Below are 21,026 nucleotides of genomic sequence, written 5' to 3'. Positions count from 1 at the left end.
AGTTGTTCTGTAGATTAAATTCTCGAATGTAAAGTGTAGCAGAAACTACGCACATCATTACTGGTTTACATTATTAAAGTTTAAAAAAGGGACAGAGGCTTTTTTGTTAGGGTTTTTTATTTTTATGTTTGTTCTGTAGAACTGCGCCTGAGAAGTTACTTAAACTGTCTCTGGGGAATGAAAGCAAACAATCAACAAACTGTTTGTAATAGAGTTTAACAAACCAGGAAAGTAAATCCACCGAGTATTACAAACTGTAAGGGGGCGCACTAAGGGCCATATTTATCAAGGTCAAATTGCAACGTCGCTTGTAACAATTATTACAACATTAACTGACTAGTTATATTTCTTCCACTAAGTATTATCCAAAACACGTTGAAGTGTAGACCTTAGCTAATCTGGCTCCACGTATTGAATATGATTATGGGACACATCAGCTTTAAAGATTACATTGGCATAATTATTTGAATGATGATTGATGCCCATCCTCTTTGTAAACAAGCTTTCCCCTCTGCTGCTTAGCAGGCAGTACCCATAAGAATCAAGTTGAAATTCTACAAAAAAAAAACAACACCTTTTGTATAAGTCTTTTTAAATGCCTTCAAGGTGTCTTAATTTAATCAGTTTCTTTTACTATTTCCAAGCATGATTTTATGCAATTTATAATAGGATGATAAACTTGTTTAAAGAAAGCAAATGAAGACCCATTGAAAACTCATAATATAATAAATAATAAAACCACAGTTTGTTTTTCTACAGTCGGCTTGGCTGTGTTCATAGCCCTGAGTCAGCTTTTGCATGTGGGTGTGTAGAGTACAGTGTATGTACTAAGTTACCTTAGTTACATTTAAGGTCGTTTAAACAGGAACGTTTGGCAGGGAGGTAAACTGCCAATTAGAAGAGTTTTTCTTGCTGATATTCATGTTCTTGTTCTTGCGTAACTGTCCAGATCACAAATTATGACATTAGGTGCGGTTCATATGCATCCAATGCAGATTGTTTTGATGGTTTAATCTAAAGTACAAGAAAGTGTGCCATGATAAAAGCTTTTTGGCGAGGTCATTCAAATGACTGAATTATAAGTAGTATGGTACACTTTTCAGCTTTCTAGAAGCACACTTTAGACAGATGGATAGGTGGATAGGCAATTTCTGCTTTATCAACTAGTACAAAAATAAGACTATGGGTCAGTCCACGCCATAAAAAAAAAAAAAAATCAATTACTGTAGGGTCTGGAAACCTGCAAACCCCAATCTCAATATGCCCAGATATATGGCTTAAAACTGAGAAAAAACTTATTTTCATTTTGAATCTATATAAACAGTCAACTTAATAATCAACACATTTTATGAAAGCATTACTATACTGTATTTATGCTTTAATCACCACCCCCCCTGACATAAATAATCGGTTTACAGTTATGCAATTCAAAACACAACACTGCAATCAGCTAGAACCGTTGCAGGAACACTTCCTCCTGCGATGATTCCTGCTGCTCAGTTCAGCATTAAATGAAGTCATAACAAGTGAATACAGTAGCACCAGGCTTTCTTTTTAAATTTTTATTTATTTATTTTTTCATCATTTTACAGGTGTTTTATACATTTTAATTGTAGTCAAAGTAAAATAAAAAAATATATATATATATATATATATATATATATATATATATATATATATATATATATATATAATAAAATATAATGAAAACGGCAGTGCGTACAATTTTTTGTGTGTACAAAGACGAATACAATACTAAACTGTTCTCCCCCCCACGCCCTTCCAGGACAGATTAAGAACCTACCAAAGGTGCTTCCCTTTGTTTTGGAGATCCCATATTTTAAATAGGGTCTATTTCTGTGTGGAGTACACAGAAAACGAAACCATCAACAGCTAACGTACTGCACAAAATGCAATACCTGTGGCACACCCTAACTTTAAACGCAGGCATTGCTCTTAAAACACCTGCCGGTTTATTAAATGCTTACTATCGCACTACTATCGCAGTGATATAGTTTTCAACACAATCACAGATTGTTGGGATATTTTTATTCACTCACTGGTGAAATTAAACCAAAAAAACACTGTAAATTTACAACTCGTCTTTCTCCTGTTTGTTTCTTTGGCAGCTGCAGAAAGAATCAAAGTCTGATGGCTGAGGAACAAATTCCATCCCCTTGCGTATTTCAGGCTTGCTTGCTTGCAATTTAGCATATTTCTAAAAATCAGAAGTAAGGAAGATTAAATGTATATTCAAGATATAGTCTCCCACATACAGGAATATACTACAGAGACTCCTAAAAACTGTTAGATGATTGTTCTCTCCAACATGGAATGGCCGGGGAGGACTTGGGTCGGCCAATTTTCAAAACCTTGGTAAAGATGTCTTTTAAAAATCAGAACATTGGAGGGATAAAGTGTACATCTGCTGTTGCACTGTAGTACACTGCTGTTTAGATCAACTGAATAAACACCTGTCTTAAATACAATTGTGGACCATACACTGAAGAAAAAAAAAAAAAAAAAAAAAAAAAGCTGCATCTTAGTTACTTCCAGTTTTCACATGTCAACATACCTGGAATACTGTGAAATAGTAACAGTAAAGCCTGAATGGCTGCAGTAGCTCCCTGGCAAGAGCTTGTCCTTCTCTGGCAATTTTCTCCGCTTTGGCATCATTTTCCTGTCAACAAATTGGTAAGAAAAACGGCACTTGGAATTATTCACGCAGCTTCTAAACTAATATTTATTGCTTGACATGCCAAGTTGGTCACTTACAAGGATATCTTTGCATTAGAAGAGAAAAATGTGATCTCTTATCTATAGGTTTACGACTGCAGCATTATACTCTAATGAGAAAGCACTTTAGCTGCACAGCAGAAGGTGAAAACTACAAAAAAAAAAAAAAAAAAAAAAATTAAAAATTACACTTTAGAATCATGTCTACCTGCAAAAGGAATAAGAGTACAAAAAGTCACATGACCATAATAAAACATGATATTTTGATACCTATAAGTTTCCTAAAGGAATTAAGACAGTATAGCAGAGCTTGGTAGCAGGAGAGGCCTGCTTGAAACAGGAGAGGGCCGTTTGAAAGAGAAAGTCGTCTCAAATGTGTCGTTTCTTTTGTCTCTGTTCCAGCAGCAACCTTGACATTTTACTTTCCGTAGGAGTTCCTTCAAAACACGATGTAGTGAAAAGGGTTTCTCACACAGATTTAGTTACGTTAATACAAAACCAGCAGCTCTGCATTTCTCTTTAAAATGACAAAAGCTACCGCTGAAAAACAACTAAGTGTACAGGACTTGGTACTCTGCTTTCCAGGCTAAAAAAGTAAAAAGACAAGAACAGAATTCAGCCATGATAAGATCAGTCTATACCCAGTCTGAATTTATATTACAAAGAGTAACAATAAACCCTGAGGTTTGGACCCCCTTTCTTGTTTAAATAAATGCTTGGGTATGGGTAACTATATTAAATGCAGTAGATGACGTGAATTTTTTTGTTATTGCAACCCTGTTGAGTTGAAGTTTAAAAATCCAAATCTGAATCAAGAACAATGGCTGAAAAAAAAAAAAAAAAAAAAAAAAAAGTCTCAGTTTTGTCACTTCAGCTACGAATTAATTTAAATTTCCAATGACACCTGGAAAGGTGTTACCGGTCGTGTTTAAACACCTTCCTCTCTCATTAAAAATAAACTAGAATGATTAGTTCAAAAACAAGACAGCAAAATCGCACGAGTAGCCATAGACTATGCAAATATCTTGCTGAACTCCATACCTTAGCCCAGGTGATCTTTTCAATGAGGTCAGACAGGTTTTGTTTAACCTGCACATAGTGTTTCCCTGGCTTCAGGTGTGTGTAGAAATGCTCATAGAAGGAGGAGGCTTGCTTGAGCACCAGACTGTTCCCAAGCATGAGGTATGGGAACCTGTACGCTGCCACTGTGCCATCCACGTTCACTTGATATTTATACTGGAGAAAAGGAAGAGGTCACAACACGTCAGGGGAGCACAGCGAAGCTGTCTTCTAATTCCACAAGTTTAACCAATCTGGTATAACAGTGATCTCAGGTGTGTATTGCAACAGATACCTTAAAAAAGTCAAAAAACCCAGTAAGTGGGACTGTGCCCAGCTCCTCTTCCTTTTCCCGAAAGAAGAAGTATCTCGTAATGCCAGCGTCCAGGAGCTCTGGGTGTTCTTTAGAAAGCTCCACTAGTCTGAGACGCTCTTCCCTGCTATCCCTCCCTCGGAAGAAGGCCTGCGCTGTCTTATTGCTCCAGACAGGGCCTGAGGAGGGGGAGAGGGATTCGCTGAATAGCAGCTGATGCACAAGTTGAACAAAAACATACCATCACTGGGGCTTTTACTTCTGCTTCTACTATTTGTGTCCCAACATATATCACAATGGAAGAAAACATAGCTCTTAACCATCGCAATGACTGAACAGAATGAAAATGGCCCTTCAATATAAGATGCCTTTTCAGGGAGCCTTTCATGGCAAGCTTCTGGTCACAACCACCACTGGCAAAGTTTTCAAAGTAGCAACAGTTTTCCTAAGCCATACATGTCCCTGGGAAGGGCGTTCTACAATCAGAGAGCACAGATGCTAAAAGCTTTTGCAGCTTAAATGTTACACGTGACTACGTACATAATTCATGGAAACTGGCAGAAATGTGTTTAGAATGGTACAGTACTGTTAGAGTGATAGTAAACTATGGTAAATGTATGTTAAAGTTGAAGATATGGTAGTAACATGTGTGTTTGGGAGACACTGTAGTAAATAGCACACCTGTATTTCCTTGAATAGACAGCAGGTCGTTGGAAACCCCGCGCAGTGTTTCCAGAGTGGAGTGTGTGATATCGTATGTAGGCAGGACGATATCCCTGGTATCTGTGGAGCCACACCAAGAAATTATAGGCACGGGGCCTGCCGGGGTGTCATTCACTTGACGATTCTCCATCGGCCAGTCTCCAACATTGACATAAAATTCAACGTCAGGCATGTGAACCTTAAACGAAATACACACATTTTTATAAAAAAAAAAAAAAAAAAAAAAAAAAAAAAGACCCAGTAAGCACTGAGTGACAGGACCAAAGCAGACTCATTTTATTACAAAACGGACAGTTAGAATGCTGCATGCTGATTGGTCCAAGCCGTTACAATATCCAGCACAATGTCACGATTAGGAACTACTTAGGAACAAAGGCAAATCACTGCACCTGTGCTAACCACGTATCACTGCGCCACCAAAATCAAAGAAAACACCATCTGTCATGGAAGATACTGACGACATCAAGGCGTCTTGTCATATCTTCCAGTTTATATTAATTTGCGCTATGAACCAGTTCGCTATTTTAAACAAGATGCTGTTTTGTTATTTTATTTGCAGTACATACCAGTCATTTTCTGTAACTTCGGTCGGATCCAGTTGTCAGATATTCAGCTTTATTTTCCTCATTTTATGGTATCAGCCGTCATTTTGTTTAACTGACTTCTTTCATTTTTAGCTGTGGATATTTTTTCGGCAGCATTTACATTACTACATGCAACATCTTAACCATCCGACTCTTGCTTTTCTCTCTTCTCCTTTACTGCAAACTTCAACTCACCTTTCTCGTCAAGGAAAGCAGCATTTCATCTGAGAACATTTTGAAGTCTGTGTATTTCCCCAAGGAGCGTCGGTAGATCTTGTTATTCAGAATGGTGTAGTGAACGATACCCCCTCTTGGGCCAAACCTCTTTGGGACCTCTACCAACATCCGCTGCAGGTTTATACTGGGGAAGGCGCTGAAGTCTCTGGAAGCCTGGAGCTCCTCAGCAGGACAAGACATAATCTCCTGCCAGAGCAGAGGGTCTGATTCTGGGCAGTCACAGTACTCATGGTACACTGGCCCTGGTCATTGAGAAAAAAATGTTTGAGTAAACGCTTTGTGATGTTGTCAGCTTGCTAAACCAGCAACTAGCAATCATCTTTATTTATTAAATGTGAAGTGTTGCAAACTGAGAAACACTAACTGGGGGGGAAAAAGGCAATAGATTAATGTTTCATTCATAGCATCCTACTGCTGCAGGGTAGTGGTAGGTGTGTGTATATTTACATCACAGAATAACTCTGGCAAGCCGGTTGGGGCAGACATGTGGTGAAGAAAGCTTACATCCCTGCAACTAAAATGGCTTTTGGAGAATTTATAAAAAGGTAAAAAAAAAAAAAAAAAAAAAAAGGTTTGCTTTTAGATTTAGTAATGCATACCACTCTAAACTTGGCCAGCAGCATTGATTTTGACATTTGTTCACTTGCCTTGACAAGTCTATGTTGTTTTTTAAATTGGGCATAAAAAGGGGTTACACCCTGTAAATACACTGTTTTGTCAAAAACAGCATCTCAAAAACCATCTGCTTTATGTTAAATTTGCATGAAGTAAATGACGCATGTCCAAAATTGTGCTCATGTAACTGGTTGCCACTGACAGCACCCATATCTTGTTAAATGTATCTCAATGCCAACAACCTCTCTTCTGGGATACTGAGGTATTGCTTTGTGTACACCCATGAAGGGCCCTGCTGAAGAAGATCAGTTAATGTAAAGGTTGTTTACCCTGGTTTAGATCACTACCTTGAGGTGCCTTTGTATACCACAGTTAATGTAAGGACATATTAAAACAGCCTGTGACAAGACACTTATCAGGTCTGTGAAAATGTGATTGTCTTGTTCCATCACACTCTCTTGCTGAAGTTATGTTTTAAGTAACCATCCTACAAAACATTATTAGTAAAAAAGGAATTTGTATTAAAAAAAAAAAAAAAAAGGTTTTCAGGCTAACGAGATGCTTTCTCTGTCACAAAGTGTTTCTGCTGGCACGTGGGCATTCTCAGTCTTACCTTTTAAAATGTAAGGAGACTGAGCTACATGCTTATTCCTGTGAAACACTTCAATCTTCAGCCCTTCTGTGGTGCTCTCGTACAGGCGGTATCTCATCAGAAACGACCCATCATTCCGATCCAAAGGCTTGGCCCAGTGAATCCGGATGCGCTCATTTTTGGAACGTGAGGTAATTTCTACTCTGAAGGGATCCCTTCCTGAAACAAACCACAAACACATTTCTCTTGTTAGGACAAGCAACCGTATCACTGGCCCCCTTTTGTGAAAGACCTTCTGATAATATATTTTATGCAAATATTTTTTAAAGACAACACTGCAGAAGAAAGAGCTGCTTCCAGGTTTAAAATCCTGTCATGCACTGTATGTAACACAGTTTCACGCCGTCGGTTCAGCTTCAATCAGATGGGTGAAGACTTTTAATGTCGTTTATGATAACAAAATGTGCAGATTTTACTAACAGAATAAAATAATTTAGAACATAGACTTACATACTCAACAAAGCGGAAGATTGTGTGGGAATTTTTTAAATAGATTTAAATTTCCTGAACAGTACCTATTACAAAAAGGAAAATATTCACTGAAAATCACTTCAAATTAAAATAATGAAGCCATGAATTTCAAATGGTGAGATACTGTACCCATGTGACAGGATAGCGCCACGGCCCAAGATGTCACCAGCAGGAATTAGAGACTCAGAGACAGAAGCTGCAGTGAAGTGCTGAATTAGAGACTCAGAGACAGAAGCTGCAGTGAAGTGCTGAATTAGAGACTCAGAGACAGAAGCTGCAGTGAAGTGCTGAATTAGAGACTCAGAGACAGAAGCTGCAGTGAAGTGCTGAATTAGAGACTCAGAGACAGAAGCTGCAGTGAAGTGCTGAATTAGAGACTCAGAGACAGAAGCTGCAGTGAAGTGCTGAATTAGAGACTCAGAGACAGAAGCTGCAGTGAAGTGTTGTTGAGCACTTTATTAAAAACACAAAAAAACAAAACACACAGGAACAAATAAATGTGGCACGAGGGCCAAAACAAATGTTCAAACAAAACAGAATACAGGCTGTACCTGTACCTTCACATTTCACATTTCACGATCTCATCTTGCCTCGCCCTCAACAACAAACAAAGGATTTCTGTCTCCTTTTATACATGTGGCCACTCCCCAGTTAGCATCAATTACCTAATTGGGGAATGGCCACACCTGTGACTGCTGGCAGAGGCAGATTTAACCCCATCCCTGCCACGCTTACATTCCCACACACACTTTACACAGGCCGGACTTTGGCCCTGCCACAACCCATATGAGGTGTTAAAGCCTATGAGGGGCACACCACGCAGAGAGAATCATAGAACACAGTTGTGTACAAAACTAGAAGCCAATATGTGAGATGAAAACAATTTGAAATCTGATTCTATCTGGGTCTATTTTAGTAATCTAAACTGCGGAGTATCTAAATACTGCTGCTCTAAAACTCCACCACTCTAGCCCATACATTATTAGATCAGATTTTATATTGCATTGCAAGCAATTTAGGCTTACAAGGGGCGGAGTTCTCCATTAAATCACCCCTTGGAGGAAAACATCACAGTTTAGTTGATTAAGAGAACTCTGAAGCTACAATGGTCTTTAATACGTGGAATTATGAGTGCTGTGGCTTTGGTTTTCATGTACCACAATACCTATAGTCAAACTTCAATAGGACTACCGGAAGGCTATGCTGGTTGCTTTATTTAAACATGCAAAACTCAATGAGGCAATAGATCTGTTGTTTAAAATGATTTACTGCCTTTACATGATCAAAGAGAAAGGAAGAGTTAGTTTCCAGCCATTCCTGAGCCAAATAAAATGAATTGTTATGAGGAATTAAACTGTGTGGCTGTAATATTATTGCTATAACCTGTGGGAAGGAAGTGGTAAACAGGTGTGTTTGCATTAACACAGATCTTGCAAGCTTGGAGATGTTCTGCAGTGTAATTACACAAGTCTTCCCATTTCAGAAGAGTAAGTAACTTTAAATTGAACTTTCCTTGTTTCTTTACTGTCATCTTATTTTTATGATGTTGCAATGCTTTCTCATAAAACTGGCACCAGACCAAATGCAAAACCAACATTAACTACATTAGATTGTTATTACACGGCTATATACTCTACAGTAGGTATTAAAGCAATTCTTCATACCATGTACAACTATGGCCAAAAGTTTTGCATCACCTAGAATTTTAGGATTGAAACAGTTAAAAAACAAACTATATAAACACAATTTAGATATTTTATTTAACAGCAAGACATCAAAGAAAATAAAAAATGATTTTGCAAAAGACTACCGGCAGTCATAATAGTAGTCCAGTATTTAAAGTTAGATTTCGAAATATCACATTTTTCCAGTTTTGTCAGTTTTTCGTTAAGTATGTGGAAAACTACAAAGCGGTACGCAATTCAATATGTTAACGTAGCATTATTCTGCACGTTTCATTCACAAACACAACTTAATTGCAAAATAGATCTGCGTCACCTGTAACCGGAAACAAACATAACACTGGTACTATGATCTGTCTGGTGCTAGCATGTAGTTTTTATAAACATAGGTGTGATCAAGATGTTACAAAGTCTGTTTAAATCTAGACAAATATTAAGGCCACTGCATTTTCGTGGCCAGATGAAACAAGAAAATTGCATGTTTGATTTTTGGATTTGGGGTTTGGTTTTTGATCGGGCTGGGTCTGATTCAAACTACAGTAAACACTCTTCTTAATGAGCTGTCTGGGGCAGGCTAACTGTCTGTCTAGAACATATTATAGTTTCCTGTTCAAGACAGATAAAACTATTGTGGGAATAATATTCAGAAGCTAGTCTCGAAAACTCCAGCTGAAGAAAGCATCTGCAGGTGTATAAATAAACCAAGACCTTAAATGAATTTCCACTGGGTTTCGGTCTTGGAGGTCATATCTTCAGCGAGGGGGCTGCAAAGCCTAAAAGTATAATCTAGCTAAGCTACACCACCATGTTATAAGGAACTTCTGTGCAGTAATTGTGAGACTCAATGCACAGGGTAAATGGGCTACATTCAATAGCAACAAATACAAGTATTGCAAATTAAAAAGCTGTAAAGCAAAATAAGGCACTACTGAGAAAAAACAACAACAACAACAACAACAAAAAAAACATTGTCAATAATTAAAACATACATGTACTATACAAGATATACACTGCTAGCATGCAAGAAGACACACAAATATTTAAAATAAACTAGGCCTTACACAAAATGCTGACCAATAATAGGGATACTAAAATAATAATCCCCTGGTTTCTGATAGAATATATCAATCCTATTGAATGCTGTGAAAATATTTGAAAAAATATTTGAAATCATCTGTTTGTCTGATAGTATTGATAAATGACTATAAACGTCGTTTACCTGGCGAGTGGGTGAAGTTTTCTCCTGCAGTGTTTACAGCCTGAATAAAGAAGTATCGCACAGGCAGGACTACCCCAGACTGCAGCCCGGCACCCCAAACCAGGGATCTTTCCGGACTAACGTCACTGTGAGCAGCATCGCCGTGAATGAAGTTATGGTCACTCAGAAATAAACAAATAGCTGCTGAATATAAAGCATGTAGGTAATGAGTAGAATGCGGGCTTTGGTTCATACGAATCATATCAAAGCCCCAAAACTAGTTTTGCTGGACAACTTTTCTTTCAAATGATGGCTAAACTTTTCCCTGAGATTTGGCTACCTTTGATTGGACAACAGGAGGACCAATCGGTGCAAAGATTATCGGTTATACATCCTTTAAAATTACTCGCATATATATTCCTTATTAGACATGTCTAGTAATTAATATTTGCAGTGTAACAAACGGTTTTGTTTTTGTTTTTGTTTTGTTTTTTACATTCACTAAAAATCAGACACTGTTGATCTGCTTGGTGCGTATACCATAATATTTACCGTGTTACAAAACTGTAGCGTACTTGGTTCCGCTAGCCATTACAAACAGCTTTTGCAGGCATATTCAATATATCATTTTTAAAGACACCGTTTAACAATACAACTATTACTATTGCACTTAAAGATCACATGATTACTGCTTTCTGTCCTACATCTAGTGGCGTTGATGAGTCGCCCTTGGTACCAGCTTGCTACACTACATAGACCGTGTGTCACAAATAAGCATGCAGTGGTTACCACTTTAGGTAATAGGCACTTATAACGAAGAATAACCACCTAATGTAGCGAAATCTATGCAACTACACTGGCAGTCTAACTGTGGCGTCTCGTATAAAATGTTGAAAAGCAACTACAGTACAGTGAAGCACAGCGACAAAATGGCCGATACAGTAACAGGTAAAGTAATGTTTCGGTATTGCAAAAAAACAAAATAAAAAAAAGTACACGCCAATCACGATGACCACCAAAGAAGACCCGAAACAATTTCCATTCAATCCACTTTTTATTTTTTTCCCCCAAGACCAGTTCTGAAAGGCACATGTGTGTGCCTTCCATTGATAAGGGTTTTTTTCAGGCAATGTGCTGTCAACTAATAACCACTTGTTGACTACAGCAAAAAGCAATCAATCACTTTTAATCTGTAGCGTACATTAGCTCCACTCCTGTAAGAAAACAACCTACTCTTGGCTTCTCCTTGAAGTTTCAGAATGAAAGTAATCGGTATTTATTGAAGACATGACTTGCCATACTGGTGGCTGTTTACATTTTACAGTCTATATATCATGTAACAATTTCTCAGCGTGGGTGTTGGGCGGTAAACAGGGACTAAGAGGCTCTACAGCAGAAACTAATGAAAACAGTGAACTAAATCAAAACAAACCTTTCCAATTGGTAAAAAAAAAAAAAAAAAAAAAATGAAGCAAGTACATACATGAATGTAGGAAGAAAAGAAACAAATGGGATTAGTCTACTTTGCAGTGATTCATTATGATGACTTTCCTTTTAACACTTTTTCTTTCTTTGTCTGCTTTATTATCCTTACCTGCATCGTTACTTCTATTCTTTGCCTAGTTTTGATTTATCTTGTTTCCTGTGTAGATGCCTTCACCTGTCTGTGAAGCGTTATGGGGCAGCTAAGAACATTTCCTCTAGAATTTGTTAAAGCTACATTGTCACACAAAACGTCTTTACCACATTTGTACACTTTTGTGGTGGCTGTTTGCAATACTCGTTCATAATTCTGTCCACTCTGCTTCATCTGAAAGCAGGCCTTCTTGGCAGTCCTGTCTGGCATTACAACCAAAATACTGGACATTAAATTAATTGGCCCCAGGTAGAACATAATTGTTAAAAAACGTATTTTTAAGTCTATTAAATGAGTTTTAATTATGTGTTGTTTAATCATCATATACAGGAAATCCCCTTTAGTTCCATTAACTATAGCTCATTTTGCTGTCTGTTTAATCTCTGATGGCTGTTAATTATTGTTTACTAAGAACTACAACAACTGTACTGTTTGACCACCACTCTAAAAAAAAATGCGTTCTTTATTTGAAGAACATCTCTAAAGAAAAGCCCATGGTTTATAGCAGGTTTACAGTAATCTGTTTCTGTTTTCAGTACTTTAGTAAATCAAACTTTTGCCCAGTATGCTGGCCACTGAAATGAGCTTCAGATAACTTTGTTGGATTCCAACTCATTTTGACATTGTTGCTGCTCAGAATTTAGGGGCAGGTGCATTCTGTCTTCCCTGATTGTTGTAATATGAGATGTGATGGACCTTTGTTGACATCTGGCAGAAACCACACCTATCTTCTTTTAAAATAGATACAGGGCTGGGTTAGTACCATGGGGCAAGGAGGAAGCATCTTTTGAAGGTGTGTGCTGTGTGAATATATATATATATATTTACAGCTCTGGAAAAATTAAGAGACCACTGCAAAATTATCAGTTTCTCTGGTTTTACTATCTATAGGTATGTGTTTGGGTAAAATGAACATTTTTGTTTTATTCTATAAACTACTGACAACATTTCTCCCAAATTCCAAATAAAAATATTGTCATTTAGAGCATTTATTTGCAGAAAATGACAACTGGTCAAAATAACAAAAAAGATGCAGTGTTGTCAGACCTCGAATATTGCAAAGAAAATAAGTTCATATTCATTTTTAAACAACACAATACTAATGTTTTAACTTAGGAAGAGTAAAAACAGATATATTTGGTGGAATAACCCTAATTTTCAAGCACAGCTTTCATGCGTCTTAGCATGCTCTCCACCAGTCTTTCACATTGATGTTGGGTGACTTTATGCCACACCTGGCCCAAAAATTCAAGCAGCTTGGCTTTGCTTGATGGCTTGTGACCATCCATCTTCCTCTTGATCACATTCCAGAGGTTTTCAATGGGGTTCAGGTCTGGAGATTGGGCTGGCCATGACAGGGTCTTGATCTGGTGGTCCTCCATCCACACCTTGATTGACCTGGCTGTGTGGCATGGAGCATTGTCCTGCTGGAAAAACCAATCCTCAGAGTTGGGGAATATTGTTAGAGCAGAAGGAAGCAAGTTTTCTTCCAGGACAACCTTGTACTTGACTTGATTAGTATTGTGTTGTTTAAAAATTAACCTGAACTTATTTTCTTTGCATTATTCGAGGTCTGACAACACTGCATCTTTTTTGTTATTTTGACCAGTTGTCATTTTCTGCAAATAAATGTTCTAAATGACAATATTTTTATTTGGAATTTGGGAGGAATGTTGTCAGTAGTTTATAGAATAAAACAAAAGTGTTCATTTCACTCAAACACATACCTATAAATAGTAAGACCAGAGAAACTGATAATTTTGCAGTGGTCTCTTAATTTTTTCCAGAGCTGTGTATATATATATATATATATATATATATATATATATAATATATATATATATATATATATATATATATATATATATACACATACACACACTTTTATTTAAACCTACTATTCAGTAACATTTGTTAATTGCCAACAAGCTTCTTCTCACCATTGAGACAATCAGTGTTGCTATGGAAACTCAGCTGGAGGGATAGGTCCAGGACAAGTAGGGCAGGCATGTGGTGGAATGTAGCAAGTAAGCAACAGCTGACGTAGGTGGGAGGTAGCAGTTAAAAGAGCTCCTTATTTAGCTTTCTCCCGTTACCAGTATCTAGTTGTATTGACAAATAATATAGTTTCAATTTGCTATTGCCTAGTAATTAGGGATAAGCAGTGCCTGTTTAAAATTATAATGTTATTTAAACTTCAGTATTTGTAAAGTTATAAAATTAAAAATGTATTGCAGTGTTTATTGAAAATCTATCAAATCAGTGCATCACACAACAATTGAAGTACTATATACATCAATTAATCCCTTTATTATAAACACAAAATGAACACAAACATTAACCTAAATGTATATACTGGAATGACAGTTTCATGTAAGTATTGACACACTGTACAGGTTCAGTACTATTTACATTAAAACTTTTCATAATTAATAAAACCACATGGTTTTGTCCAGCTTAACCCTTTATCAAAATAAACACTATTCAATATGTACACAATAAATTACTTAAAACAGTAACATTTTATGAATGTATTTGGTTCTCCAAAAAAGAATAAAACACAATATACTTCTTAATTAAAACAAAGTGCTTACAATCATACATCGGATTTCATGTTCATTATGAAGCTCAACATCTATATCTATTAGCTTTTGCACATTTTGTAACCAGTTTTTGTTTTCTTAAAGGCCATGTGATGAGATAAGACATTCAGGTATTGGATGTGCTGTAGAAAAAGATTACGTTTCCACCGGAAGAAAGATTACATTCGATTTGCATGCTTGATTTACTAATACTAATATTTAAAATGGACATTATAAGCTCCATAAGTTTATGCATCTTGGAGCCTTCCAACCCGTCAACTTGTTGCAGCTGTCATACAATGCTCAATTCCAATTAGGGAATTCCCAAGCAGACCAGAAAATACAATTTAAAAAAATAAAAAAAACTCTTTCTTTTAAAATACTGGTCTTGCACTTAATGTTTTCTGTATCATTACGTTGCTTTCTATGGTGAAACATTGCTTGTTCATTGAGATGGTATCATGGCTTCCGTCAGAACTATTCTCCTGGAGACTGAACATATACAACCGCTGCAATGTTGGGAGAACACGTTCTATACAACAGCACAGGCAAGAGACAGCATTGAGCATCAGCTTCATTGCAGAACCCCAAAATACACACACACAGAAAGTGTATTCTTTAAACCCAGGAATTGTTATTCTGTGGAAAAGCTTTTAAACAAACAACACCTGTGATACAACAGAAATGACTCGTTGGGGAATTTTATACAGCGTTAGCATGAAATAACTGCACACAATTATCATAATTATTTGGTACTTCAATAAGCATAGCAACATTATAATTAAAATCAACAGTTAGCAGCTCACTGTCATTTGGATTTGATTATACAATTCTATATCAAGAGAACAGATGCAGGACCCCTTTGAGTGTTTATACTGTTCAACGTCAACTGCTATTCCATTTATCTACAAATGTGAGCATTACTGATCACTACACCAATGGGAAATATTACTGATTAGCAAGATAACTTACTACCTTTTCTGTTCCCCCAAAAACATGATTATGGATTGAGGCATGAAAACAATAAGAGAAATGATTTGAGCCAAGCACATAACCAGTACCTGAGCGACTCACAACTGGTAGCTTTCTACATACAGCTCTGAATACATGCGCTTACAGCTGCCTTATTTTAGTTCACAATTCTGACTCTTTATCATTTCCATCTACATTCAAGTAATACTCGTCATCTGTTGTGGTATCCGAGTCTGACTCCACGAAATCAGAAAGGCTGTTTAGATAACTCCTAGGTGGCATCTGTCCACTAGGGGACAGGCTGTCTTGTGACGCTGTCCTGCTCCCTGTGGAAGTAGAGCCAAGCAACACGACTTTCTCAAGAGACAAGCGCTCCTCACTGTTAGGGGAAGAAGGGTTTTGAAGACAACCCGGCTTCCATATTCTCCCGACCGTGAGGGATTTCCTCACGTGATCCAAGTACCGGGCCTGCTGCTCCTCGTCGTATATTGAAATCTCAGGCAGCCTTTTTTTGCCTCCAAAGTTTTTGTTAAGATTGGCTTTACTCATCCTGTAATGTGAAGCCTTGTTTTCATTCTCTACATCCTCTGGATTGTAGTCGAGCAGCTCAGACTGAGACTTGCAGAGTTTTGGCCCAGTTGACAACCGATTGTACCCAGCTGTTCTGCTGTTGAAACAGTTCACAGAATATGATCGATTGCGTTTCAATCCATAATCTGTAGTAAAGAAATGGTTTTTGTTGACATTCAAGACTTTCAGGCTTTTTGAGCTCAGAATATTTCCACTAGTGCTGTTTTGCATTCCCTCCGATTCACAAAAGGAAAAGCTTTTATGCCTGGTCCTGTTATTACCCGACTGTTGTGTCTTAAAAAGTTCTTTTTTGTTTTCCACGTCTTCTGGATCATACAGGGGCATCTTGTAATGAGACTTTGACAGTGTACTCTGCTTCATAGTAGCAGTCACTTTTGTACCAGTGGATAACCTGTTGTACCCTGAAGTTCTGTCATTATAGTAACTGTTTACAGAATAAGATCGATTGTTTCTTGGTTTATAATCCATTGAATAGAACTGATTGCAGTTCACACTTATATCTTTCAGGCTTCTTGAGCTATTGATATTATACGCGTTGTATTGAAAGTCCTCAGATTCACTAAAAGAAATGTTCTTTTGCCGACTCCAGTTATTCGGCCAGTCTAGATCTAATTCCTGCACATTGCAATTAATATTCACCAAGGTGTTTCTGTTTTTGTCAGAATGTGAACACTGGAACTCCTTGTTAGCGTTTTTATAGTTCAGATCCAAGCTTTTCGAACTGGCATCAAACATGGTCTTGCTCCTTTTTCTTCCTGTTAGGCTCTCATCCTCAAACCATTTGTCACTAAATGTCAGCTCTGTACAGTTTAGGATTTGATCCACTTTACTTTCTGTGTCAACGCCAGATTTGTTAAAAAGTCGAAGTTGAGAGGACTTTTCATTTTCTGTTGCGTGTGGGGAGACTGGAGCTCCCTGTTGCCTATTGTGTTTCATGTTTCGTCTCTTCTGAAGTTGTTCCCTGGTATTTTCAGGGGAGTACCTTGAATCCAGTGAGAGAACAGGGTCATGCTCTCTTTTATTTATTACTGGTGCATTTTTAAAGGTGTTCACACTCTCAGCTGAAAAGTCATCTTGTTTGTTTAAGAGAATACTACCTCCAGTGTTGTGTACAGTTTTTCTGTGTATTGCAGGTGATGGAAGTTTAAACTGGTGGTCACTGATAGCATTTACCATGACGGCAGCTGAATGTTTAATTCCAGAATTATAATTGTCAGTCTTTATTTTTACAGTTTGCTTATTGGCAACTGGGTAGAACTTCCGGTGCTCTGCTGTGCTATGACTCATCCTTTCAGATGCAGACCTCTGTTTTGTATCAATTAGAGGGGTATGAAGCTTACAGATATTGTCAAACTTTGTTTTCTGACGAGTGTTAGCAACCTGGTGAAAGGGATGCATTGTCCCTGTTTCCAGTTCCGTAGTTGCCAGCTGCTCTGAATCACGGCTGTGTGGTGAAACAGCAGGACTGTGGCTGGGCGACGTGCTCAGTCTGCTCCCATAGATGGTGGTAGGCACTGCAGGCAGGGATTTAGGTGCGAAGTCGGGCAGATCTAGAACATTACTTTGATATTTAGCGTTTGGAGAGTGGTTGTCTGCTTCATAGGAGTCGCATACTGATTCCGCGTGTGCAGCTGTGTGGAAAATATTTCTATTGTAAAACAACCTGCTGTCTTCCAAACCAGGGGTAGATGGCGTGGAAAGATTTCCACGCAGATCACAATGTGATTCGACATCAGTGAAAAATCTCAAAGGAGACTTTGGTTTAGCTGGGCTGAAATCTTTAGTGGGTGAATAGATCTGCAAGCTACTTCCATGACAAGGGACTCTGGATGGGGATACTGGACTTTTACAATGAACTGGACTGGTGGCATTTTTAAATCTGCTGCCTGGAACATCTGGAACTGCAGAATTTTGCATTTCAGCTGGGTGGGCCATACTTTTAAGAGGTGAAACTGGCCTATGGGATAAATTGTAGATGGCATTTCTTGCAGAGTAGTCCCCACTGTTTTGTCTACTAGCTGGTGATAGATGACTGCTTTGCATGTTAGGAGAGTGAGGTATACCTGTATATTCGTGCATGTGCTGTACAGGCTCGGAATTCGTATTTGCAAAGTTCTGATTGGTAAGGCTTGAGCTTACAGTGACAGGTAAAGAGTTTGTCCTTGGAAGTTCACGATTCCTCAACACTAAATTCATATTTTTCTCATTGCTTTGCAAAATGCTTCCCTTGTGTAATCCAGTGGGGGAATACAAGGGTTTTCTCTCAGTGCTGGGTGAGACTGGCCCCTGAGAATTTCCCCTCAAGCTGTTGTATACACCGATTCGGTTGTTTAAGGAGCTTGTGTAAGGTAAGCTGCTTGGATGAAATGTTGTTCTGCTTTGGTCAGAAGACACAGGACTCAAGCTATGCAGGTCTCTTTTTTGGTAATGTCCCTTTGTTTCATTTGGCTCAATCATCTGGGGAACATCATCAGTGTCATCATGCTTGTCAGGCATGTTTTGAAAATGATAAGATGCATGAAACTGGGAAATATCCTTCACAACGGGTCTTTCTTGTGGGGCATCTGGAAAGGTCTTCGATGAGCTGTCAAGATCCTGCAATTGTTCTGTTTTACAGTCTAAAGTGTCACTGTTTGATATATCCATCAACCAACTGCCTACTTTATCATGCCGGCTTCCAAAGGGCTCTGAAATCGTTGGATGAACAGGAGACAGGACTCTTTCACAGTCTTTGGGTATGTATCGCAGCAGAAGTTCAGTGCTGTATGAGTAAAGATCACCATCCCCACTGGTTTCCTTTGTAATGACCATAAGAGGTTTAAACTCAGTATTATTTTTATAAAAATCAACATAGTCATCAATGGTGGTGGAATATTGTCTTCTCAACGCATCTTGTGAACCGTACATCCGTTTTAGGTCTATTTTCTGCCTTCTCCTACCACCTACTATTGGGTATCTTGTATCTGAGGAGTGAACAGCCATTGTTCTGTTTTCTAAACACAAGTATTCTGTGTCTGGGTTGTTTTCCCCTTCATTTGCTGGACTGTGCAAATCAAGAATACTCAGCGATTTGCTTCTCTTCAGTTGTGGATTGTGGACGTCACCAACAGCAGGCCAGAGATCATTCTTCAAAACAGACGGCGGTTGTCCTTTGATAATGTCTTTTTCACTCTCTGGTGGATGTTCTCTATCAGCGGATGGTTGTATTCTGTTTGCTGTATAATCCTTCAGTTGATTGTCTGCAGTGACTGCAGCACTCTTTATTCCATTCTCTAGAGTACTCCCACTGTCATCTGATGAAGAATGGCTTGGTTTCTCCTTTGAGGGATGAGCTATCGATGTCTCCTCCTTCTGTGTTAGCGGGTCAGGCTGCTCCTCTAAGTAGTCATGGAAACAAAGTCCAGAGCTTTCCAAATCGAGTTCTTCCTCAGCAAGTTTGTTGTCCAGGTCATCTAAAACTTCGAAAGCAAATAACTTGATTACTTTAGAGCAGATATATTTAAGTTTACATCAATAACATGTTTAAATTTATTATCACTGGTTAAATGTTGGATCAAAGAAGTTCTGAATTTTACATGGTTTTGGTGGGGGGGAGGTATTTTTTAATGATATGAAATGATAATGAAATGAAATACTAAAAACTGTAACAATAAAAACACTCCTGTTGGAAAACATGGATTGAGAATTGATTAGCAGTTTGCTACGCATGTGGACTGGCAGAGCTATACTGGTGTTCTTTTCCGAAAAGAGACTAATATTGCAGATAGCAGACTGTTTGGTTCAAATTGCATGTACTGCTTACAACTGATAGAGACGCTGCGTCTACAAACTGCCCAACAATGACTGCAAGCTAACGAGATAACAATGCTGTGGACTAGAAGGGAACAGGCTCTAAAGACTTCAGAGAGATCGAAAGAGATAATGCCACTAGGATCAACGGGGGTCGCAAGAAGATAACAAAAGGCAGATGTATGGACCTTTTGCCTCCAGGAGTGTGAAGAATGCACTGAGTTCAGAGGTTGTCGCACTAGACCACACACACAGACACACAAACACACACAATAACTTAAATTACCTTGACCGTTGGTTAAGTGTCAGAGAAAGGGGAGGTGGACCATCTATACAGACGGGTATTTAATGTCATGCAAACATTGTAATGATGAGTATTCTGTTTGTCCTGTACCTGGGACCAGACTCCCTGCATACTTCAATAAACCTAACAGCTGATTGAAGAAAAGGACTCTGTGCATTTTCTTGAATCTACTTAATCCTCATCACTTTTTTAAGTTACTTCAACTCCCAATATTTCAATGTATAAACTGAGTAAAGAAAGAACGAGTGACAAACAAGTTTTCAATCAAGGATTAAAGTTAGTCCCACTTAATTTTAATAAAACTGACTGACTAACTAACTATATATATATATAATGTTTTGACCCTCCAGATCATTGTAGTAAAATATTTTTCTTTTCTTTTCTTTTTTGTAAGCCATTCTAATGCTGGCATATCTTTGATTTTTCCCTCCCGTTATTGTGGTTTCTTTCCTGCCTGGAAACCTCTCCCTCTTTTTCTGTGTAACAATGACTTCTTTGGGAGTGTCGGGTGAAATCTCTACTTTTCACCAGAAGGGTTTACAAAGGCTTGTTATGTCTGACTCATTTCTTAAAAGCTTTCGATGTCTCTCACCAGTGGAATGAAGGGATTGTTAGAAATGACCTATTTTCATTTCACAGATTTATTTCTGTCACAACCGGAACCAAGCTTGTACCTGCAAGCGCACAATAGTGTATTCAGATTGAATCGCTAGTTCTACAGAAAAGTGGCCTGGTATTCTGTGGCCTTGACTTAGAGGTCAAAAGTCTCCCAAAATCGTTGTACATTACGTGTGGTTGGTTTATCTCTGTGACAATGACCTCAATGCCTTAACTGGTTTGTTAGAGCTGACAGACGGATAGACAGATGGACACACATGTAAA

General features: G+C 38.1%; 1 protein-coding gene across 5 annotated transcripts in view; it reads right to left on the bottom strand.

Moving 5' to 3' along the window:
* Window positions 1-1,721: 1,721 nt before the first annotated feature.
* LOC121302797 (protein O-glucosyltransferase 3-like) overlaps window positions 1,722-21,026 on the bottom strand; it is a 33,206-nt gene continuing 13,901 nt past the window's right edge. The window contains exons 1-8 of one of the 5 annotated variants that reach the window (XM_041233029.1): window positions 10,292-10,656; window positions 6,881-7,078; window positions 5,611-5,894; window positions 4,790-5,009; window positions 4,091-4,287; window positions 3,778-3,972; window positions 2,576-2,680; window positions 1,722-2,218 (exon numbers count right to left, since the gene is read on the bottom strand). In XM_041233029.1, the coding sequence (XP_041088963.1) occupies window positions 2,093-2,218; window positions 2,576-2,680; window positions 3,778-3,972; window positions 4,091-4,287; window positions 4,790-5,009; window positions 5,611-5,894; window positions 6,881-7,078; window positions 10,292-10,532 (1,566 nt within the window). In that variant the 5' untranslated portion in view covers window positions 10,533-10,656 and the 3' untranslated portion in view covers window positions 1,722-2,092. Of the gene's footprint in view, window positions 2,219-2,575; window positions 2,681-3,777; window positions 3,973-4,090; window positions 4,288-4,789; window positions 5,010-5,610; window positions 5,895-6,880; window positions 7,079-7,519; window positions 7,626-7,947; window positions 7,987-10,291; window positions 10,657-14,183; window positions 19,510-21,026 lie in introns of those variants that run through there. The other 4 variants (XM_041233031.1, XM_041233030.1, XM_041233027.1 and 1 more) reach the window with 4 other exon arrangements.

The sequence above is a fragment of the Polyodon spathula genome, chromosome 30 (assembly GCF_017654505.1).
Source record: "Polyodon spathula isolate WHYD16114869_AA chromosome 30, ASM1765450v1, whole genome shotgun sequence".
NCBI classification, from domain to species: Eukaryota; Metazoa; Chordata; class Actinopteri; order Acipenseriformes; family Polyodontidae; genus Polyodon; species Polyodon spathula.
This window is presented reverse-complemented; position numbering and strand designations above follow the sequence as displayed.